Here is a 25353-nt window from a genome sequence, read left to right as displayed (position 1 = left end):
CCAACGTATCCCCACAAGAATAGTGGTTGTTGTTGTTTTTTTTTTTAATTTTCAATTCAAGCTCACAGCCTCTGGAAATCTTTCCATGGACTCTGTCGATCTCAGCTTAAGAACCCCTGCTCTAAACCCTCATTCAGTGATTTATTTAGATTAATTCATTGACTCAAATATTTACTGAGTCTAAATATTATCTGGCTACTTCATTAAGCACTAGAATAAAAAGAGGAGAAAGATGTGGCCCATATCATTGTAGAGCATGTATTATAGCCAGTAATAGAGCCCTAATCACATTTTTTGATGAGTGTTTTAAAGTCCTGTGATCAATATAGAGGAGGGAGGGACTAACTCTGAAGATAGAGAAGGTTTCACAGAGGAAATGACATTTGGGCTGGATCCTAGAGAGCAAATAGACTAGCAGGCAGAGAATGGAGGAACTGGCATTCCAGGAGAGGAAATCGGATATCCAAAGGATAGGCAGAGCTACAGTGTGTTGTGTTCTGGTGAGCTTTTCTTGCTAAAGTGCTTTGTTGGCACCCTGTAGCCCTTTGTGTTATTCAGACTTTTCCTGCACACATTTAAAGTCCTATACTAGTGTGCTTGTTACCATTTACATTCCATCTCTTCTTTCTTCTGTTTGCAACTGTTTGCTCTATTTGTCTAATGCTAAGGGATATACTTTCAGTTCTCTTTGTCCAAGAGCTCAAACATTACGTATTAAACCTTTTTCAGGTTGAAATAGCCTTCCATTTCTCTTTATTAGAAGAATCATCTTTTAACACAAAGATTTCTTCACATCTCATGCCTTATGTGAAATCTACTAAGGATTTACCAGTTGAGTGAAGTTAGGAGCTATTTTCAGTATTTTTTATTTAGGCAATTTATATTAAATGGTCAGTTAAGAAAATAGAGTAGAAAATGTTTGTTATATAATATAAGCATTCAGCTGCATGTTATGATACATGGAGTTTTTGTGTTTGTTCCATAACGTATGCAGCTTTGATTATCAAGTCCTGTGTTCAGAGCTCAGTGAAACAATGGGTTTATACATTTGGGCTGACTTGGTAGCAATAGCTGTTGCTGAGGAAGAGTTGGCAGATGCATACTCTTATGTGCAGAGTTGAGTTGGACAGGCCGTGACTCAGGCTGAACACAGATTAGGGCTGACTCCTCTGTTACTCATGGCTCACTCACCTGGAATGGGAGGTGCAGTACCTGCTTTACTGGTGAGGATACCATCCCTAGAGAAGCCTTAGGATTCATCTGTGAGCCAGGAAGCCACAGAGTGGTTTACCAGGTATGAATGTTCCTCTGAAACAGGCAGGGATTCAGAGGAACATTCTGATTATGTTCAGAATATAGTCAGTCTGTTCTGGACTATATTCTTGTGTATATATTCTTATATATTCTATATTCTTCAATGTGCTTGTTACCCTAAGGGTAGCATTCCAGATTGTGAAACATTTTACAGAAACATTTTTGATCACTGATGGAGAGAATAGAAGTTGACTGGTTTACTATACATAGTAAGCATTCAATAAATGTTACCTATTATTATTATCAGAAGCAGTCACGTTAAGTCCCCACTGCACCTTAGGTAGAGGAGAACTTTGGATTACAACTTATTTATTAATTTAGCAAATATTATTAAGAATCTGTGCACCAGGTGTTGGGTGTACATAAGTGGATAAAGCAGGCAAGGTTTTTATCTTCATATTGGGGAAACAGACTATAAACAGGTAAATGTTATAAGCTATATGCAGGAATATAAACAAATGTTATAAGCTATATGAAGGAAGTAAGTAAAAGTATATTTGTTGATAGGGTGAGCAGGAAAGGTCTTTCTGAGAAGGTGACATTAAATTGAAATGTATAGGGTGGAAAGAACCCAGGCAGTGCAGTGATGTACTATTGTAGGACTTGATGTTGGATATGGGTAGACAGGAGGAGGGATAAAGAGTGACTTTCACATTTCTGGCTTTAGCTACTCGGCTGTCAGTGATGCCTTTCTTAGAAAAGGGAAGACTAAGCGAGGATGGCTTTAGTGAAAATTGAGAAGGGGATTGCAAGAGTTGATTGAGAGAAGATTTGGTTTGAGGTGCCTGTGAGATACAAAAGTAGATTTTCAGCTGGTTATGGATGTCTAAACTCAGAGGAGAGGTTTGAGTTGGGGATGCACAATTGGGAATCAACAGCCTGTATGTGCTAATTAAAACTATAGAAATGGATGTGAACACAGAGAAAGAAAAGAGTGATTAGGACAGATTCTTGGGGAATGCCAGCATTTACAGGTCATTTCAAAGAGAAAGAAGAGAGACAGAGGACCCCTCAGAGAAATGAGAAAATTAAAAAATGTGTTAAAAGGAAGATGTGTTCTGGATTGCACTGATTTGCACACCCGAGAGCTTGGCCTGGTGACTTTGTTCTTCATGTCAGTCCGTTGTTTACTGTTATCTTGCTGAAAGGACAAGTGGGAGCCCTTGATTCCACTAATTCTAGATTTTAAACTCCTTGGGACAGGGACTGTGTTTGTTTTGATTAATAGTGAATATTTAGGGAAGTGGTTGTGGCTCAACTGATAGAGCATCCGCCTACCATATAGGAGGTCCAGGGTTTGGTACCCAGGGCCTCCTGACCCATGTGGTGAGCTGGCCCACGCACAGTGCTGCTGCGCACTAGGAGTGCCATGCCACGCAGGGGTGTCCCCTGTGTAGGAGTGCCCCTGCGCCTCGCAAGGAGAGCCTCCCCGTGCAAAAAAAGCACAGCCCGTCCAGGAGTGGCGCTGCATACACGGAGAGCTGATGCAGTAAAATGACGCAACAAAAAAAGCAACACAGTTTCCCAGTGCCACATGACAATGCAAGCAGACACAGAAGAACATAGAGCAAATGGACATGGAGAGCAGACAACAGGGGGCCAGGGAGAGAAATAAATAAAATGAATTAAAAAAAAAAAAAAAAGAATATTTTAAACCTGGCACATGGTAAACATTTTTTAGTGATTAAAGCTCTGAGATAGCAATAGAGTTCCTTTCTAGGCACAGCTATTTAGATTTGCATGACTTTAAAGAGGTTAAAGAGTTTTTTTTTCCTTTGTGATTTTCCTGCTCAATCAGGTTTTCAAGCTAGAAATGCCCTTCTTCAGTCAAATCTTTCTCAAACCCAGCTAGCTACTATTTGGTGAGTTCATCCACTAATTATGATTTTTAATTATAGCCTATATTTTCAGAAAGATACTGTTACTGTAAAAGTTTGTGATTCAAAGATGCTCCGTAAAAGCAACCATTTGAAACAAAAGTAATTGTGCAAAATGTTCTTGAGAATTTGGCATTTAATTATTTTATAAGTAAGTAAAACTATTGCTCACTTTTATGTAGTGCTTTCTATGGAGAATCAGAATATCTCATTTTTAATGTATAACTAAATGTGATTTGCTAGGTGTTTTAACAGTGAAATAAGATAAGCCACCTTCTCAGGAGGAATGTTTCTCTTTCTGTTTCAAAAGATATTTCTCTCTATTTCATGACATGAAAATTAAGGATAAAAACCAACTCGCTTTTCCTGCTTATATTACATTTCACTGAAATATGTTAACCCACCAGTTTTTACCATCATTATTCATGTTTTAAAAATAAAATATTGAACTATTAATAACAATATTTTACTCCAGATAGACTTTCCTTTTAGTTCTAAATTTTCAAATTCTCTTTAGGACTCTGGCTGACATTGATGGTGATGGGCAGCTAAAAGCTGAAGAGTTTATCCTTGCGATGCACCTCACTGACATGGCCAAAGCTGGACAGCCGTTACCACTGACTTTACCTCCTGAGCTTGTCCCACCATCTTTCAGGTGAGTGCCTCTGGAGGTGAAGAGGCCTGGTTTTAATCACTTGGTAGACATGGTTATTACTTTGGAATCTCCTGATGCCACTGGTCTAGTTTAGAGGAGAGTTAAATATCTACAATGCCGTTTGGTTTTAGTATTTAATGAGTGTAATAGTCCACCAAAGGGGTACCAATGCAAAGTACCAGAAATCTGTTGGCTTTTATAAAAATATTTATTTGTTGTAAAAGCTTATGGTCCCGAAGCCGTGGAAAGTTCAGTTCAAGGTACTGTAAGAAGTACTTTCTCACCAAAGTCAGCTGCCACGTGTTGAAGCAGTGGCAGATGATATCTGCTGGTTTCATCCTTCCCCTCTGGGCTTCCTCTTCCTCTTGAGACTCCATGGGCCCAGCTTCTTCCCAATCTCAGCTGCAGGCTGGCATGGGGCTTATCTCTCAAGACTTACTATGTCAGTCTTGGTTCTCTTCCCAGTGTCAGCTGTAAGCTATCGGGCAAACTGTCCATCTCTCCTCAGGGCTTTAGCTGTTTCAGCCTTTTCCTTTCCGTTACACGGCAGGATCAAAACTGATGAAGTTCTCTCCTCTGTATGTCTTCTTGAGTAAGTGTTCATTTATATCACACACCCAGCAAGGGGGCAGGAACTCAACCTGAGTCATGCCTTACTGATGCAGTCAAATCAAAAAGCTCTTATCTTGGGAAATGGGTGTAACTCAGTGGTTGAGCACCTGCTTTGCATGTACAACGTCCTGAGTTCAATCTCTGGTACCTTCTAAAAATAAAAAACAAAACAAAAAAACTTTCATACATTTGTAACTATATACCATACTGTGTTTTAAATGTCTCTACTACTATTTTCTAAATATCAAACTGCTTTAATCATTGGGATATAAATATTTTTTTCTTTTTTCTATATATATATAGAGAGAGAGAGAAAATTCCCCAAATTACATGATGCTAAATTTGTTTGTTGTTTCCTTTCCTTAGGGGAGGAAAGCAAATTGATACCATCAATGGAACTCTGCCTTCATATCAGAAAATGCAGGAAGAGGAACCTCAGAAAAAATTACCAGGTAAGTTGTGTACTTGCAGCGAGCTCCCTTAAAATTTACCTTCAAATATAAATATTAAGAATTTTTGTTTCTTAACATTTTATATGCTATACCAGATACTCTGATAGATATTGATGTCCTTAAAATTAAGATAGTCAAAATTATGAACAATATGAAAAAAAGAAGAGCCAGTATATGTGTTGGGCAAGACTATAGCCATCCAAATCAAGCTATTTCAACCACTTCGTGTGATTAAATCTTTAGCTTAAAATTTAAAAAAAAATTTACCCAAAAAGATAAATATGTAGATGTTTTAAAAATTGTGAAAAGTTAATGAAATTTATCAAATAAAACAAATGTATGGCTACACATTTGAAAGGTATTTCTTTTGGCAGAAATAGTAGAATTATTTCTCTTAGATGTATTCAAACTTAGAATTTTTTTTTTTTAAGTGAATCTCCTTAGGAGAAAGTAAATATTTTCCTGTTTACCTTTGACTTAAAATTATCCTTAGGGGAAGTATCCAAAGAGTAATAGGACTTAAATAGACACAAGGTGCGAATATGTTGAAAATAGATGATAGGTTCTACAGGTTCTTCATCTGTGAGAATGATTACAATATGCCTTATTTAGTTACTTTTGAGGACAAGCGGAAAGCCAACTATGAGCGAGGAAACATGGAACTGGAAAAGCGGCGCCAAGCTTTGATGGAGCAGCAACAGAGGGAGGCAGAACGCAAAGCCCAGAAAGAAAAGGAGGAGTGGGAACGAAAACAGAGAGAATTACAAGAACAGGAGTGGAAGAAGCAACTTGAATTAGAAAAACGCCTGGAGAAACAAAGGGAATTGGAGAGACAACGGGAGGAAGAAAGAAGAAAAGAGATAGAAAGACGAGAGGTTATTTTTAAAATTATTTTATTTTCTAAGAAAATCCATTATACTTAATAAGTACCTATATTTCATTTGATAAAAAGAGGCTGTCTTTGAATGTTTGCCATTCCTTTGCTTGTGTATCATTTCATTTTATTTATCTTGTACAAATCTGAATCTTTTTTCATTTGTGGAAGGAAAAAGAGTTCTTTGCTTGTGAGGGATTTTTTGGGACTGATACTTGGTAGAGAAAGCAACTCTGCAGGTAGTGTCTCAGTTAAAAGGGGCCTGATGGCAAAGCTGAGTTGAGTGAGAAGCTAATATTAGAAAGCCACAGAAGGAGCCGATCCACGCAGGTCATTAAATAAAGAATGTATACTTAGGATCCAGATTATGAGGCCAGAGAATTGGAGAGGCAGTAAGATGAGAGTGGGAGTCAAAGACCTGGAGAGGAATCAAGAGGATGGTCAGATGGTCTTGTGTAGGTCCTGGGATAGTGTTGTGGGGTCCCTGGGAAGACTGCTATGTTTTTTGTGTGTGTGTGTTTTTTTTTAATTGAATAAGTTGTTGGTTTACAGAAAAATCATGTATGAAATACAGAGTTTCCATATACCACCCTATTCTTAATATCTTCATTACAATTTATAATTATACTATAAACTATAATTGTGCTATTAACTATAGTCCATGCTTTATGTTAAGGTTCACTGTGTTGTACAGTCCTATGGCTTTCTGTTTTTGTTTTTGTTTTTTCATTTTTATTCTAGTAACATATATACAACCTAAAATTTCCCATTTAGTCACATTCAAATATATAATTCAGTGCTGTTAATTATAGTCACAATATTGTGCTACCATCACAATCATCCATTACCATAATAACTTTTCCATAACCCAAAGAGAAGCTCTATACAATTTAAGAATTAACTCCCCATTCCCTACTCCTACACCAGCTCCTGGTAACCTGTAATCTACTTTCTGGCTCTCTGAATTTGCGTATTCTAGTTATTTCATATAAGGGAGATCATACAATATTTGTCCTTCTCTATCTGACTTATTGTGTTCAGAGTTCATCAAGGTTGTCACATGTAGCAAAACTTCATTCCTTTTTATGGTTGAATAATGTTCTATTGTTTGTATACCACATTTTGTTTATTCATTCATCAATTGATGGACACTTGGGTTTGCTTCCATCTTTGAGTAATGGTGAATAATGCCACTAACTATGAACATGGGTGTGCAAATATCTATTCAAGTACCTGCTCTCAATTCTTTTGCATATATACCTGGAAGTGGGATTGCTGGTTCATATGGTAATTCGATAGTTAAGTTTCTGAGGAATTCTCAAACTGTCTTTCACAGTGGCTGTACCATTTTACATTCCCACCAACAATGAATGGGTGTTCCTATTTCTCCACATATCCTCTACAAATTTGTTATTTTCTGCTTGTTTTTAATAGTAACCGTTTTAGTGGGTATGAAATGATTTCTCATTGTGGTTTTGATTTTCATTGCCCTAATGGCTAATGATATTGAGCATCTTTTCATGTGGTTTTTTTGGCCATTTGTATGTCTTCTTTGGGGAAATGTCTAAGTCTTTTGCCCATTTTTAAACTGGGTTGTCTTTTTGTTTTGAGATTGTAGGCTTTCTTTATATACTCTAGGTATTTAACCCTTATCAGATCTAAGGCCTCCAAATATTTACTCCCATTCTGTAGGTTGTTTTTTTACTTTCATGAAAAAGTGCTTTGAGTCACAAAAGTTTTAAATTTTGATGATGTGTCCATTTATCTGTCTTTCCTTTTGTTGCTTGTGCTTTGGGTATGAAAGCCATTGCCTAACAGAAGATCATGAAGGTGCTTCCCTATGTTTTCTTCTAGGAGTTTTATAGTTCTGGTTCTCATATTGAGGTCTTTGATCCATTTTGATAGTGTGAGGTGTAGAGGTTCACCTACAGTCTTTTGCATGTGGACATCTAGTTTTCCCAGCATTGTGTATTGAAGAGACTATTCTCTTCCATTTGAGTGGATTTGATACCTTAGTGAGAGATGATTTCTGAACTCTGAATCTGATTCCATTGGTCTGTGTATCTGCCCTTCTGCCAATACCATACTTATTTGATAATTGTGGCTTTGTAGTAAGTTTTAAGATCAGGAAATGTGTGTCCTCCAACTTCGATCTCCTTTCTCAAGATGGCTTTAGAGCTATCCAAGAAAACTAGCGCTATGTTAAAGGACCTGGATGGGGCACAGTAAGTTATGGTGGCACTGAAGCAATGTATATAGAAGTTTTTTTCCCTTCCCTGATATTAGAGGTATAATTATTTCATTTAATATTTATATTTATGAAATTATGCTTTTGCTTATTAAGAAAAAACAACTGCAACAAGGGAAATATCCTGTGAATCAATCAAAACTCTTGATGGATGAATCACTTTTGTGAAAGTCTTTAGTTTAGGCCCATTGATAAATTAGGTATGCCCTGATATCCTTAGGTACTATAACCACTTATTCTTAAAAACTGCCGAGTCTTTATTTTTATCAACCCATCAGTTTTGAGTGATGTAACTTTTTTTTCCTTTCAAAATTAATTTTAATTCATTATTTTCAGGCAGCAAAACAGGAACTTGAACGACAGCGCCGTTTAGAATGGGAGAGAATTCGTCGACAGGAGCTTCTCAACCAAAGGAATCGAGAACAGGAAGAAATTGTCAGGTTAAACTCTAAAAAGAAGAGTCTTCATCTTGAGTTGGAAGCACTGGTATGGCTAAAGTTTAAGTGAAATATGTGTGAATGATGCTAGAGTTACTTGTTGAAAAATGCCTATTTAAAAAATCTATCCCATGTATAGATTATGTATGTAATTAGATAGTCATATTTTCATATATGCTTTTAACAGACTGAACAGTGTGGTGTGCTAAGAAAGACAGGAACTCAGAATGCTGAGAATTAGATTGTAGTCTCAGATACCGATTAGCTGAGTACTCTGGGGAAGACATTTCCCTTCTCTGTCCCTCACTCTAACCCTTTATAAAATAAAGGGTTGGAGGGAACTGAGGTGGTGCAAGAGATTTAGTGTCTCTCTCCCACTCAGGAAGGTCCCCGGATTGGTTCCCAGTGCTGCCTAAAGAGAAGACAAGCAGACACAGAAGAACACACAGTGAATGGACACAGAGAGCAGACAGCGAGTGCAAAACAATGAGGGGGGTCAGGGAGAAATAAATAAATCTTTAAAAATAAACAAAATAAAGGATTGGGATGGCTCAGTAATTTCTGATTTTCACTGTGGTTTCTGAAAGTTGGCTATAGAGGAATAACCATAAAGTAGTAGAGGGGAAACAAAGGCAGCAGGACAGTACCCTCCTCTCCCTGACCTTCCTACTCATCACAACAGACAAATTCCACACTATATTCATTATTTTTATTGAGGTTTTATCTAAGATTTGTTTGGAAAAAAAGAGTTCTTCTGCTAAAAAGAAAAATGACTTAAAACTGTTGATTGAAACAGGTTTTTATGATTCTTTCCAATTCTGCAGGTGTATGGCTTTTAGCTATTATAGGCCACTAGACTTAACAGTTTTTTCACATCAGATATCAGAGAGCCAAGTTATTTAAAGACTTTGTTTGAAATGCAAGGTAAGATATTGTAAAGGGTCTGGGTAGGGCGTGCTCCTTTTTCCCAACATAGAATCCCACAGACCCTATAGTATAGTAGGGTTTTGCAAAATGCATGTAAAGCTATGTAGTAGAGCCAAATTTAGATCTTATTTGTTTATAATCTAACATTTTATTTGGTTGATGACTTGAATTTTATTTTTTTTTAATTTATCCAAATATTTTTGGTCAGAAATATATTATGCCTTCCAATGCGTAGGAAAGCATACCACAATTATTAATTATCCCCTAATACTGCAAAAGAGGCTTATAAAACTGTAATCTCTTTATGTAGCTACTTGGACTATATATTTTTCCTTAAGATTGTTTTTCTCTCAAGAACTGGAATAACACATCAAGCAGTAGCTGCAGCATAAATTAATGTGCAGAGTCTGCACAGGGCCAGAGCCTGTCCTTATGCATGTTAACGATAATGTGAGCTCTAGGAGGGACACAGGCAAATTCCCTTTAGCCTTTATTTCTTAAATATGAACATACTCTTCAGCAAAAATTTTGACTTATCAGTGTTTTTTAACCAGAGGTCTCATTCTCCCCGTCATACCTTACCCTGCTTCTTAGCTCCATTTGAGAATCTCTGCCCTCTGGTTTTCTTTCTAGTTCTAAAAGAGGAGGAGGAAAGGATATTCGTTGCTTAGGGAAAGGAATATTGGCTTAGGAGAAGAGACTTGTGGCCATAAAGGTCCTCCTGGACATTGTTTAATTAGATGAAACTAGATGGCAGTATTGAGGGTAGAAATAAAAGCAAAGAGAAGGTAATGCTAAACGTCACATGCAAACTTCTATTTCTCCTCATTGGTCTGTGAGATTGTCTCTGATGTTAATATTATCAACTAATGCTTTCATATACCTTGTAAATGCTGAATTCAGGGAAAAAGTCATTGTGTTATATTTGTGCCTTGTCAACTTAACATATTGGCTCTTGTGCCCTGTGGATGGTCACATTTCCTGCCAGTACTGTCTGACGTTAACAGACACAGATTTAAAACATATTCCATTTGGTTTTAGACATTTATCTCAGACCAAATATGAATAAGTGACATTTAAAGATTTAACTGTATAACGGAATAAAAAATATTTTTCTCCTGTTAGGGACATTTCCTCTGGACATTTTATGTTAGTTACTGTATACTTATGTTGTCTTCCTGCAGAATGGCAAACATCAGCAGATCTCAGGTAGACTGCAGGATGTCAGGCTCAGAAAGCAAACCCAGAAGACTGAGCTGGAAGTTCTAGATAAGCAGTGTGACCTAGAAATAATGGAAATCAAGCAACTTCAACAAGAACTTCAAGTAAGTTATTTGTTGCTGAATTGTCATTATGTGCTAATCATTATTACCAGTTCTTCCGAAGAGACTAACTTTTCACTTAGGAGATCATGAACCCCTTTGAATCCCTAATGGGCTTCCTTCCTAGAAAAATTAAAATACCCACAATCTTGTATATAATATCAGGAAGCCTGGTGACCTCCTAAAACTGTTGCAGACTTCGGGTTATGTTCTTAATATTTATACATAAATGGAAGTTTATCACTTCAATTTTTAACTCTTAATTAAAATGTGTACATGCTTTGCTTCAACTTATTCTTTTCAGAATTGTGGTAAAAATATTGACTATGTCTCCCAGGGACTTGGTGATTCTCTTCTTTTCTTGTGGATTAGGGTCTGGTTCAGTTGTTAATGTTTGCAGAATAGGGACTTTGGAAGCATTACATGTCTCTAGAGTCCTGTTCCTAAATTTCTCTTACTGTATGACTGACAGTTTTACTTTGTCACAGCAGATCTATGTCTCCAAAAGCCAAATAACATTTCCTGTGTCATTTAAACTTGCTTCCCTAATTATCCCTGACTTTGTAGTCCTTCTTTGGGATATACACATTCATTTCTGGATTTGTTCATTCTGGCCTGCTTAACACAGTGCAGATGCTGTGACCAAAGTCACCATTTCACCTTTGCCTGCTGAGAATTGTAAAGCTTCAAGACATGCCTTAGTTAAAAATGCTTTCTTCATTGCCTTTTTTATTTATTTCTCTCCCCTTCACTGCCCTGCCTCCCCCCATTGTCTGCTCTCTGTGTCCATTTGCTGCATGTTCTTCTGTGTCTGCTTGCATTCTTGTCAGGTGGCACCAGGAATCTGTATCTCTTTTCGTTGTGTCATCTTTCTGCGTCAGCCCTCTGTGTGTGCGGCTCCACTGCTCAGCGGACTGTGCTTTTTTCACGCAGGGCAGCTTTCCCTGAGGGGTGCACTCCTTGCACGTGGGGCATCCCTACAAGGGGGTCACCCCTGCATGGCAAGCATGGCACTCCTTGCGTGCGACAGCACTGCATGTGGGCCAGATCACCACACGGGCCAGGAGGCCCTGGGTTTGAACCCTGGACCTCCTATATGGTAGGGGACACTCTATCAGTTGAACCACATCTGCCTCCCTTATTGTCTTTTATTTCAGCCAATTACTCATAAATGGATTTCTGTTAAGTATTTGTATTTTAGATACAGTTCCATTGTAGTTTATTCATAGATTGTAAGCAGTTTTTTACTATACCATGTTTCAAGAGTGATTAAGTCATGTTTTTAACTTTTCAAAATATTTTTGGGAAACATTACAGAGTTTTAATCAGGTACTACTTTTTCTTTTTACAAGGAATATCAAAATAAACTTATCTATTTGGTGCCTGAGAAGCAATTATTAAATGAAAGAATTAAAAACATGCAGTTCAGTAACACACCCGGTAAGTCTCTAAGGCTTGTTTTGCCTTTTTTTTTTTTCTTTTCTGAATGACTGTCAGTTATGTTGTTAACTTTTTAAAATAGCATTATTCTGTTATAATAACATTTTTTGCCTATTTAAAATGTCAAAATATGGAACATTTTGGCACAGATGTTAGGGCATTTTTAGGCCAAATTTTTAACACAAGAGCCATAAGTAATAATTGTAATTAACTTTCCTATTTTGGTAGTATTTTTATTTATATAATTAAAGTATCAACCAAATAAAAATAAACAACATCTCCATTTGGCTATACCACAAGACTACTTGTGTATTTTGGAAAAACCCTGCACTAATTATAAAGGATTGTTTGGGAGAAATCTTTACTATGAGACCAAATCTATGGAATTCTTGGTTGGCAGTATACAACAGTAGTAGGCCTTAGGAAAATACTTTGCCCTTCCCAGACTCTGTATATCTCCCAATTCCATGATTCACATGAAGAATTTTTCCATCTTGGCCTTTTTTAACACCTGTAGAATACCAAGATGGTTTATGGGAATGTAGGTTTTTTTTTTTTTTGGCTTCTTCAGTAAGTCCCAACCAGAAAACTGAAAAATATCTGGTGTTAGAATTGGCTAATTAAAGTATCCTAAATGTCTCAAATTGAGTCTTTCTGCTCTAGTGCTTTGTATTGTACTGGTACCTATTTAAGAGGTAAAATACATGGCATCCCTCTTCTTTTCCCATGTGCTGAACAAACTGAGAAATAAGGCAAATGAGCAAGACATGAGAGACCAAAATATCACCTTACTATTGATAAAGCTGATATTGGAGAGGGTAGTTTGTCTGTGAGCAGTAGAGCTACTCCTGTAAAACATGGGTGCATGAACAAAGCAGAATAGAGGCTTCTCATGGGCAGCTGAGTTTCAAGAAAGCAAGGGATAGGAAGAGACTAGGCCATACTTGGCGAGGTACTTATCCCAAGCTGACCATTCGTGAAGGGGTGGAAAGGAACTGGTAATGTTGCATTAATGAAAGACCCATTACCTGGAAAAAATACCAGGAATAGAGAACTACTCTCCTGTGAACTCCTCTTACTATGTCTACCATCTTCCACTGATGTGGTTTGTCCATGTCTCTTCTAAGACAGTCTCCCTCACGCCTGCTTCTTTTCTTTGCTAGTCAGAGAATATCAGGCTCCCACCCTATCCCTCTACAGGCATTCCAGAGGCAGGATGAGCCTACCCTCCTGATCTGTGCAGTAGCAGAAAGTATACCCTCCTCTTCCTCATTATTGCTACTATTTGGGTTGTGATGGAATGTGATGGAATCTGGCAACCTGGTAGAGCTACTCTTTCTCTGCTTTGGGGGGCGTGGTAGTCCAGTGCAAAATAGGAAGCTTCTGTTTGGAATGTAAAAAGAACCCTTCATTTCTGAGTCCTTTCTCTCTACCGGTAACCATTTAAGATGAGCAGCCATGTGCTGAGCACTGTGCTTAGCAGTTTTCATGACTTTCTTTTATCTTTACAGTAACCCTGTGAGTTAGATGTTGTCATTCCAGTTGTGCAGTGGAGGAGAACTGACACTCAGATTTAATAGTTGCCCAAGAAGGCAAAATGGTAGTACTTGAATTCAGCTCGATCTGACTCTAAAGTCCACTATACTAACATATTGTCTCTCTCTCAGTTACCTAACACAGTGCTCATACACATGATATAATTGAATACAGCATTAAAATATCCACTGTTAGTGATGACCATTTTGAAGAGTACTAAGAATGAATACTCTTTTTCTGTTATTTTTTTTACATTGTCACCCAACTTAACTCTGAACTACTCAAAAATAGGGCCCATGTTCTCTTCTTCTTAACTCTTTTTTATTGCAAACAGCACAGTGCTGTGCATTTAGGAGATGTTTAATTTTATGTTTTAATATTTGTTGGAGTATTGGAATAAGAGAATTTAGCAAGGTGCCTGGATACAAAATCACTATATAAAAATTGGTAACTTAACTATACATCAAAAGTATTTAATTAGAAAATATCGTGAAAAAATCTTATTCACATTAGCAATCTCATTTTTATGAATAAAAAAGACTTTTACTGATAGGGAAGTGGATGTGGCTCAAGTGGTTGGGCACCTGTTCCCCAAATGGAGGTCCCAGGTTTGGTTCCCAGTGTCTCCTAAAAATGAAAAAAAAAAACAGACAACAAGCAAACAAACAAAAAAACCAACTCAGGGGAGCAGATGTGGCTCAGTGGTTGAATGCCAGCTTCCCAAATATGAGTTCCCAAGTTTAATCCCCAGCCCCTGTATTAAAAAATAAAAACACTTTACAGATTTACATATAAAGACTAGCACAATACTATAGAGAGGTCATTTCTTTCCTAATTTATTCATATTTCAGTTCTGTTGAGATTTCTTTAAACTTGGCAAGATAATGCACACATTCATACAGAAGAGAAAATGTGTAAGATTAGGCAAGATTTTGAACAAGAAAAACCTTGGTGGGGAGAGGAGATGAGTCCTATCCAATATTGAAACTTAAGTTGTTAAAGCCTATAGTACCTAAAATGTGTTACTGGTCAGAAATGGAAACATAGAAAAATAGAACAAAATAGAGAATCTAGAAAACAAGTCTGTGAATGTATGGCAATTTGGGATAAGGTAAAATTGGCATTTAACATCAGTAGATTAAGGATGGCCTTTTATTTAGTGATTTGGGTACAGTTGATTATCTGAAGGGAAGGTCGGGGAGCTCTCTTTACCTTACTCTATTTACAGAATAAATTCTAGATAAAATAAGAGGCTTAAAAAAAATTAAAACTAGGAAAAATACATGTGATATTGGTATGAGAAAATTCTCTTTAAAAAATTCACAGAGCCTTGAAGAAAAATATTTACAGACTAGACAGCATAAAAGTAAAAACTTTCTGCATGATGAAAGACATTAAAAAATTGAAAATTTGAAATACATATGCTACAATAAGAACTTAAGGCTCTTATACATCAAAAACTAAGACAATCCAATGGAAAAAATGGGCAAAGGTTAAGACCAGGCACTTCGTAGATGATGGCCAATAAACATATAAATAGATACTTTTCAATTTCACTAGTTATCAGGAAAACACAAATTCAAATGACAGTGATATTTCTTTTTTATTTTTTTGCCACTTAGCAAAAATGAAAAAAGATGAACAAGAGCCATTGTTGATGAGAGTATGCAGAAACAGGTACCAGTGGTATCATTGTCAATTAGTACAGCTTTTTAGAAAGGCAGTTTGCATCTCCTTTTACAGAACAATTCTTTTGCCTCCTAGGCTCATAAAATACTTTCTTTCATGTGTGTATAAAAATGTATGTACAAGGATATTTATTGCAACACTTTTATGTAGTGGTAAAAAATTTTGAAAAATCTAAATACCAATCAAGAAAGGAATGAAGGGGAGTAGATGTAGCTCAAGTGGTTGAGTGCCTTCCCATGTACAAGGTCCTGGGTTCAATCCCCAGTACCTCCTAAAAACAAAACAAAACAGAAAAACAAATTTTAAAAAAACACAACTTTCATTGGAGAGTGGCTGTAGCTCACTGGTTGAGTGCCTGCTTCCCATGTACAAAGTCCTGGTTTCAATCCCCAGTACCTCCTAAAAAAAAAACAAAAAAGAAAAGTAAAAGAAAGGAATGGAAATAGAAATTATGGAATAGTTGACATAATATAGACTACCATGAAATAATTTTAAACAATGAACTAGATATGTATTTCCTGTATGAGAAGTTGTATTATTAAATTTAAAACAAGTTGACAAGCAATGTAGACAATATGATCCCAATAAAACATAAAACCCCTTGGAAATAAAAGTTGGATATGCACATTCTGAATGTAAACATAAAAGAGAGATAAACTGGAAATTGAGTAATCTATATGCTTCCATATTATTTAAATTTTATACTAGATTTCTGAGCTTTAAAAAATACAATAAAGTATTAAAATGTGAATTTAAATAGTAATATTGTTTTTAAATTCATTGTAATGCAGTGTTCATCATATATTTCAATCTAATGTCTCCCTGCTTCAATATGAAAAATAGTTCGTATAAAAGGAAGCCCAGTACTCTTGCCTCCTAAACTGAATATTACTAAACAATCCAATTAGTAATATTTATTGAGTTCTTCCTGTGAATATTTCCCTGTACTTGGGAGAACTAAATAAATGGAACATTTACACTAGCTATATTTATTGAGCACTTAGTATCGAACGCTCTGCCCTAATGGCTCTATATCCATGATCTCATTTAATGAGATATGTGGTATGATGTTTTAACTCCCTAGTTGCTAAAACAAATACCATGCAGCAGGAATTTATTGATTCATGGTTTCAAAGGCTGGAAGGCTTGCTTCTTCCTCTTGGCATCAGTATTATCTGGCCAGCCTGCAATTTTGTGGTTATTTGGTTTATTTGTCACATGGCATTGCATACAGCCATGACTTCTACTTTCTCTTCTAAGGTCCATTGACTTCCAGGTTCTAGCTATTCCCTACCGCTTATTTCTTTCTCTGTCTAAATTTCATTGTGCTTATAAAGAACTCCGGTAATCCAGATTAAAGCCCAATCTGATTCAGGTGGGCCACACCTTAACTGATAGAACATCTGAAAGAGCTTCTATGTACAGTGGGTACACACTTACAAGACTAGGAGTTGGGCCCTGAACATGTCTTTTGTGGGAGTGGGTGGGTAGCATTTGATCCCCAACATATGCCCACTGTATAGAAGAAGAGCATAAGGATCAGTTTGGTGAAGTACATTACCCAAGGTGGAGCTACAGTTCAAACCTTTGTCCTCTTGAGTGCAGAGCCATTGCTTATTAACCATTTCCCTGTGGGGATCTTCCTGGGATATGATCTGGGAAGGGGAAATGAACATCATGTTTTTTCTCTTCTGCTGGTCTCAATTGTGCATGTACATCCTTTGTCTCTCTCTGTACTAATTTGACCAGGCAGTGAATGTCTATTACTGATAATGACTAGAAATTTCTACCAATGTAAACTGTCTAATTGTATTTCAGATTCAGGGATCAATTTACTTCATAAAAAATCATTAGAAAAGGAAGAGTTATGCCAAAGACTTAAAGAACAATTAGATGCTCTTGAGAAAGAAACTGCATCTAAGCTATCAGAAATGGATTCATTTAACAGTCAACTAAAGGTATTTGTCTTCCAATATGTTCCTTTTTAGTTTAGCTACCTTCTTCCTTTCCTTATTTTGATTTAATAGAATGAATAAGTTAGTATTGTTATGTAGAACATTTTAAAAATTTATTTTACAATTTGAGCTATATTGGAGTTGCCAGATTACTTTTAAAGTCCTTTATACATATTAAAACATTGTATCATATCACTAAACATACCTTTTACCACAGTTTCCAGTTTTTGATGACTATGTGCTGTTTTTTTGACATCTATGGGTTTCAAGAACAATTGCCTTTGTTAATACTACAAAACTGATCTTAGCCAGTGTGACCATAGCCAACTATTCTAAAATGAAAATATGGAAAATTTAAAATAGTTCTAGTAGTAGAGATTCCTTTTAACATACTAAATTCTTTGCTGCTTTGTTATAATTAATTAAATCAATCTTTGTGAAACAGTGTTCTAATCCGTGAAAATCAAACCATAACCTGGCACTATAGGCTTTGCATGAAGGTTAAGTTCATGATTCTTTGTTTGCTGCAGTGGCAGAGCAGAAGTCTAAAATATATACTGTGTGCTTATAGTTTTATCATTCTGTGCAGTATTAGTTATATACTGAAATGATATCTATGAAAGAAGATAAAGCTGAAAACCAGACTAATGACACATAATTCAAATTTAGGAATAGTTCTCAGTTATTCCTTTGCTAATTAAGCCTAAAGTATTCAGAGCATAAAGTATTACATAACCTTTCAAGCATCTGTCTCTTCATACGGCTTTTTTCTTGCTAATTTATTTAGAATAACATTAATAGCAACTACAGAATAAACAGCATGGTTATACAAAGAGACTATGGTGGTTTGATTGTGGGAGGAGAAATTTGATGTGAATACTGTTAACAAGGCATATTACACAAGCATATATTCTGTAGGAAAAATTTTTAAAGAAGAAACAAATCATTTGTCATTGGACAGGCAAGCCAGCCATGTTATTTCCCTACGTTTAAAAAAAAAATCTGTGCACAGTTTAATTGGCTTTTTATCTGCCTTATCTTACAGTGTGGGAATATGGATGACTCTGTTCTTCAGTGCCTTTTGTCTCTGCTAAGCTGTCTCAACAACCTCTTCCTCTTACTTAAGGTTATTTTCTAATATCTAGCTCCTTTTCTTTAAGTTACTTTACTGTTTTCTTTTTTTAAAACTAGACTATTCTTTGCATTTATCTGAGTTTCTTTGTTTGAAATAACATATACAATATAGACTTTTTTTCTTTCTGCTTGCTTGAATATCCTTCTGCTGTCTAACTGCCTGTTTGAGTCTAATGCTGGAAATCATTCAGGTGGCCCAAAGAAGCCTTTCTTGTGAGGAGCACAAGGCACTTAGAAATATCAACTGGTTCCCTTACAGCATCCCTGCGAGTTGGGTTAACTGAAGGGATGATTATAAATTCAGTTCAAGGGGAAGCTTATACGTATTTTACTGATATCACTGAAAATCAGTATTTAAAATAATATTTAGACTTTCTGAAATCTAGGGAAATGTTATGTCACATATATATTAGGCTTCTTCCTAGTGCTGGCGTAAGGAAAATCTTAAAGAACTAATAGTACAGGGACAGTTTTAGTTAGGTCTAATTACTGGGCTTCATATTTAGAGACATTTGCAGTTCAGATAAATTTATTTAAATCATTTGTCTAAATAGTTCACTTTGCCATGTATAGCACCCAGACTATTAAAATACTCAAAAAGTCCTATTTTATTTTAAAGAAAGGTGCTTTATATTTACCACTTACTGACCTAGTAGATTTTGAGTGTATATTCTACTCAGAACTAAACTGTGTGACAATAAGGTCTTTCCCTACATGTGCCACCGTGAAGTCAGGAACATAAGTAGAGCTCATTTGTTACCGAAGCAAAATAGGGCAAATCAGAGAGATGGTAGCAGCAGAGGTCCCCTGTATGAGCCTTTATGGTTATGGCATGAATGTCCAGGTTATCTGGTCTTAGAACTAATGCTACAGATTGCACAGAACCTTGTACCATAAACAAAGTTTCTTCAGCTGTGAAATGAGGCTTGATAATGATTTGTGGACTGTGCTAGCATACATAAGTCTGCTTTTTTCCAGTTAACATTTGCTTCTGTAGAGACCAGCAGTTTATTCTTGTCTCTTGTTTTACTTTCTTCCTTCTGCTTCCTGCCTGCCAGTCTTTTACTGCTTATTGATATTTTCATCAGAGGCAATTTAGGAAACTAAAGGGGGAAGAAACCTATACTGCCAGGATGGTCAGGAAACCCACTATGTTGTCCCCGAAAGTAAGAAAAGAGGCCTTTTGTAATACAGATAGATCAATTACCATGGTACTGAAAAATATCAATTGAATTTGTCAACAAGGAGATCTTTGGAAACCTTACTGAATGTGCTATTTCAGTTGAGGGAGGAGCAGAAGCTGAATTGCAGTAAATCAGGAATGAAGGGTTGTTAGGAAGAGGCAGAGTACAGACAACTCTTGGGGGTTATATTAGTCAGGATTCCCTAGGGAAACAGATGTGTGTGTGTGTGTGTGTGTATTATGTAAATATTATGAGTTTTTTTATGGGAGTTGTCTCGTGACTGAGGATGGGAAAGTATCTGTGATTTCTATTGGTGAAAAAAATCACAAACAGTATTAATTATATGTAAAATTGTAGGAATTACTTAATTTTAGATAAAGCTTAATGAGAGTAAAGATTAATTTTGTTCCTAAATTCACGGATCCCTGAATTCTATTTAAAAAACACCATGGGGGAAAGCGGACTTGGCCCAATGAATAGGGCGTCCGTCTACCACATTTGGGCCTCCTTGACCCATGTGGAGCTGGCCCATGCGCAGTGCTGATGCGCTCAAGGAGTGCACCCCATAAGGAGAGTTGCCCAGCACAAAAGAAAGTGCAGCCTGCCCAAGAATGGCACCACATACAGAGAGCTGACACAACAAGATGACACAACCAGAAGAAATACAGATTCCCAGTGCCGCTGATAAGGATAGAAGTGGTCACAGAAGAACACAGCAAATGGACACAGAGAGCAGACAACTGGGGGTGGGGGGCGGTGGGGGAGAGAAATAAATAAATAAATCTTAAAAAAAAAACACCATGGGAGAAGCGAACTTGGCCCAATGGATAGGGCATCCGCCTACCACATGGGAGGTCCACGGTTCAAACCCTGGGCCTCCTTGACCCATGTGGAGCTGGCCCATGTGCAGTGCTGATACTCACAAGGATTGCTATGCCACGCAGGGGTGACCCCGTTTAGGGGAGCCCCATGCGCAAGGAGTGCACCCCCTAAGGAGAGCTGCCCAGCACAAAGAAAAGTGCATCCTGCCCAAGAATGGCGCCACACACACGGAGAGCTGACACAACAAAAAAGAAACACAGATTCCCGGTGCCGCTGATAAGGATAGAAGTGGTCACAGAAGAACACACAGTGAATGGACACAGAAAGCAGACAACTGGAGGGTGGGGGGGGGGGGGAAGGGGAGAGAAATAAATAAAAAAGAATAAATCTTTAAAAAAAAACAACTCCTGTTCTAAAGTGAAGACAAGGTGATTGGACTCACTGATTTTTTAGTTTTGTTTTGTCTACTTGTTCTTTCAGTTACAAAGAGAGGCAAGACAAAAATCTTGCACTATGATTATGAATTTCTTCTTTTAGTTTTGTTATTTTTAATTTATAGATTTTGAGGCTGTTTACTAGATACATACAAATTTAGAATTGTTAAAGCTTCGTGGTAGATTGACCCTTTTATCATTATGAAATATTCACCTGAAAGTGCTTCTTGCCTTAAAGACTGCTTTTTCTGATGTAAGTTTAACTATACCAGCTTTCTTTTGGTTAGGGTTAGCATGGTATATCCTTTTTTATCCTCTTATTTTTAATTGTGATTTTATGTTTAAGTTACATCTTTTAAGTAGCATATGGTTGCAGTTTTCAAAATCTTTATTTTTAATTGGAATATTTAGTCTATTTCTTGTAATTACTGACAAATTTTGAACTTGAATCTACCATTTTTCTTTTTGTTGACTGTTTATCCTACTTGTTTTGTGTTTCATTTTCTCTTCTCTTGCCCTTTTTCTTTTTTTCTTTTTTTTGTTATTCTATTTTTCCCTTTAAACTCCATAAGACATTATTGTTTTTGTTTTATACTGTCCATATTAATTTAGATATACACATATATTTGTCCAGATTTCCATTGCTCTTCATTCCTTCCTGTATCTCCATGTTTCATATGGGATTATTTTTCATCTGCTTATAGAATTTCCTTTAGGGTTTCCTTTAGTACAAATCTGATAGTGATGAATTCTTTCAGTTTTTTCTTTTCTGAAAATGTCTTTATTTCACCTTTATTTTTGAGGGAAATCTTCAGTGAGTACAGAGTTTTAGGATGGTCTTCTTTTACTACTTTGAAGATGATATTGCATTGTCTTCATATTAAAAAGTCAGCTGTCAACTTGGAAGGTGATATAGCTCTTGTCCTCTGACTGCTTTTAAGCACTTCTCTTTGTGTTTAATTTTCAGTAATTTTACTCTGATGTTCCGAGGAATAGTGGTGTTCCTTGGGGTTCATGGACCTTTTTGAATCTGTGGCTTGATAGCACTTGTCATTTTGGGAAGGTTCTTGGCCAGTATCTAGTCAAACATTTCTTCTACCCCATTCTTGCTCTCATCTCCTTCTGGGACTGTAAATAAACATATTTTAGACCTTTTTACTCTGTTCAGTGTGCCTCTTGTGCTGAACTCTTTTCTTTGTTTTTTATTCTTTTGTTTCTCTGTGCTTTGATCTAAATAGTTTCTTTTCACCTATCTTATAACTCAGTAGATCTCTCTTCATCTATGTATAATCTGCTGTTAAACTCATCTGTTGAGTTCTTCATTTCTTTTTCTTAGATTTTATTTTTATTTATTTCTCTTCCCTTCCCCCCACCCCCTCACCCCTCCATTGTCTGTTCTCTTATGTTCATTCGCTATGTATTCTTTGCCTGCTTGCATATTCGTTAGGCAGCATGGGAATCTGTGTCTCTTTTTGTTGTCCTCTTGCTACATCAGCTCTGTGTGTGTGTGTGGCACCACTCCTGGGCGGGCTGCGCTTTTTCCATGTAGGACGGCTCTCCTTGAGTGTGTCCCCTACGCAGGGGACAGCCCTGCCGGACATGGCACTTCCTCTGCGCATCAGCACTGTGTGTGGGCCAGCTCACCACATGGGCCAAGAGGCCCTGGGTTCAAACTTTGGACCTCCTATATGATAGGTGGATGCTCTATTAGTTGAGCCCCATTTGCTTCCTGAGTTCTTCATTTCTATTGTTACATTTTTTAGTTCTAGAGTTTCCATTTTATTCCTTTTTTTATAATTTCCATTTCTTTGCTGAAATTCCCTATCTTGTCATCTGATTTCTTGAACATAGTAGTCACATTGATTTTAAAGTTCTTATCTGATAACTCTAATATCTTTCTCTCTATTCATACTGTCTGTTTTTTCTCTTAGTTTTGGTTACATGGTTTTGCCTCCTGGCAAAGTTAGTTAGCTGAATGCCTAACTTTTTGTATGGGCAATTAAAAAGATAATTTGAGACCCCAAATGAGGCTGTCTTCCAAAAAGGAGAATTTGCTTTTGCTTCTGGCATGCAGGCAGAGTGGGACACATCAACTTATTCCATTCTAGGATTGGGTTGATTGAAAGCTGGGCTGGTCTATTTCTTGTTTGCTCTTAATTCTTGGGGTCCACACCAAAAGCCTGCAAGGTTTACCAGGACTCTTCCTTGTGAATTCCAGTTTTCATCTCCTTACGACAGCCAGAAGCTCTGCTTAGCTTCTTAGCCACCACCGTCTCCTCAGCTTCTCAGCCTGTCAGTCATGACTTACCAATGAGCAAATTGCTAAAAGAAGCGGCACCAAATGTCATTCTCACCTCTCCTGAACTTCCCTTTTCTCCAGGTTCCTGGCTCCCCTACTCCTCTCTCCGTGGATAGCTCTCTAAGATCTATAAATGAGTTTTGTTTTTTAAAGATTTATTTATCTATCTATCTCTCTATTTATTTATTTTTCCCCCTTCCCCTCCTTCCCCCCTGCTATTTTTGCTGTCTGTGCTGTCTTCTCATTTTCTCTCCTCTGGGATTCACCAGGATTCGATCCTGGAGACCCCTGATGTGGAGAGAGGTTCCCTGTCAATTTTACCACCTCAGTTCCTGGTTTCTCCTGTGCTTCACCTTGACTCTTCCCTTGTCTGTCTTTTGATGCGTTGTCAACCTGCTACGTGACTCAGTTGCGCAGGCACTGGCTAATCATGTGGTTACTTGCGCAGGCACTGGCTCACGACAGACACAGGCACACTTTCTTTTTTACCTGGAGGCCCCAGGGCTCGAACCCAGGTCCTCCCATATGGTAGGCGGAAGCTCTATCACTTGAGCCACATCTGCTTCCAATATAAATGAGTATTTTTTAAAATATATTTTGTCTAGTCTTTCTAGTTCTTGACAGGAGGGTTGATCTGCTGAAATTAGTCTGCCATTATTGGAAATAGCAATGCCTGCTGTTGGAATTGTTCTGTCCCATTTCAGAGATCCAAGGCTTCCAATAAAATCTCCTTAGAAAATTACTGAATATGGAAATCAGAGTTCAAATTCCAATCTCAAAAAAGTAGGAGCCTTTTTTGGGTCCTTTTTCTCATTCTATGATGTCTGTTTTTCTTTTTTTCTGTTACTGAGCATGGAGAACTAATTCTGTAGCATATCCTAAACCTTTCCATTGGAACTTCATCATTCTGGCCTTACCTTCTAGTCTTCAGTTACTTTGGATGTTCTTTATAAAATTAAGTTTTACATGTGGCCCAATCAAATTTAGGGAGCAACTATGGAGGCAGGTGATCCCCCTTGTTTGTCATTGTTTAATAGGTTCTGAGAGGATGAACACACTGGGTTTGTGTCATTCTTCTCATAGCGACTTATATTGCCTCATCTTTGCTTATTGATAATGCTTCTTTTGTGCTTAGTGTCTCATAGTCTCCTCCTTTTAGAATGGGAATGAAATGCTGTTTGTTTCAAATTCCTCTGAATCATTTAATCTTAAAATTTTTCCTAGCTAATAAACATATTTTTGTAAGTTTTGTTTTAGTAGTGGCTATCTAATTTGAGTTAAGTGAGGGTAAAGTAATAGAATTCATGGTATGTGAAAGAAATTGAATGTTAAAGTAGAGATAAATTTAAAACTGCATGATTTTAGACATTAATTTTGCTCATATTTACTCTCCCTTTAGACTTAATACTCTCCTCACTTATGGCCTAGCCAATAATAAAAGCTAATACTTGTTAAGCTTTGTGCCCAGCACTATTATAAACACCTCCCATGTGTTGATTTGTTTAATCCTCATAACAACCCTGCAAGGTGTGTACTGTTATTAACCCACTGTACAAATGAGGAAACTGTAAAGTAACTTTCCCAAGGCCACAAAGCCAATCACCAACAGAGCCTCATTCAAACCTTGGTGGCCTCATCCCTGATCAGAGCTTCCTATTGTTACACCGCCTCCCCATCGAGTGGAATTACTATGTTATTCGGCTTTTCAATAAAATATAGAGAAAGGATCAATAAAAAACTATAAAAGTCAAGAACTATGAAAAAATTGGCTGTAATGTAGCATTTTAAAAATTATTATTGACTTAAATTGCAACTGTTCAGCCCAGACACCTTGGGCATAGTTTCCAGACACTACTATGTACTCAGAGCTTGTCTACCGTTTCAAATCAGGTAAAAGGGTCCACCTATAAAACATTTCACTTCTGAAAAGAAATAAAGTTTAGGTTTTATTGTGAGTGGCTGGATGCAAAAACAAGCAAAAAACAAAAACCCCACATTTTTTACCAAAACATTCTACCTAAATTCTGTTTAGCTCACCTTTTCCAGGAAGCCTCTTTTGATTACTTTAGTTTTTAGTTTAGTTCTCTCTCTCTCTTTTTCACCCCATCCTTCTTTTTCTGTTCTCTTGTTGAAGATTCTGTA

General features: G+C 37.0%; 1 protein-coding gene across 4 annotated transcripts in view; it reads left to right on the top strand.

Annotated features, from left to right (window-relative positions):
• ITSN2 (intersectin 2) overlaps positions 1 to 25353 on the top strand; it is a 164855-nt gene that overhangs the window by 65954 nt on the left and 73548 nt on the right. For all 4 annotated transcript variants that reach the window (XM_058287691.1, XM_012530381.3, XM_058287690.1 and 1 more), the window contains exons 9-16: positions 3113 to 3176; positions 3709 to 3846; positions 4825 to 4910; positions 5523 to 5785; positions 8369 to 8518; positions 10581 to 10721; positions 12071 to 12158; positions 17202 to 17341. In XM_058287691.1, coding sequence (XP_058143674.1) covers positions 3113 to 3176; positions 3709 to 3846; positions 4825 to 4910; positions 5523 to 5785; positions 8369 to 8518; positions 10581 to 10721; positions 12071 to 12158; positions 17202 to 17341 — 1070 coding nt within the window. The remainder of the gene's footprint in view (positions 1 to 3112; positions 3177 to 3708; positions 3847 to 4824; positions 4911 to 5522; positions 5786 to 8368; positions 8519 to 10580; positions 10722 to 12070; positions 12159 to 17201; positions 17342 to 25353) is intronic.

Source organism: Dasypus novemcinctus, chromosome 25 (assembly GCF_030445035.2).
Source record: "Dasypus novemcinctus isolate mDasNov1 chromosome 25, mDasNov1.1.hap2, whole genome shotgun sequence".
Classification (NCBI taxonomy): Eukaryota; Metazoa; Chordata; class Mammalia; order Cingulata; family Dasypodidae; genus Dasypus; species Dasypus novemcinctus.
This window is presented reverse-complemented; position numbering and strand designations above follow the sequence as displayed.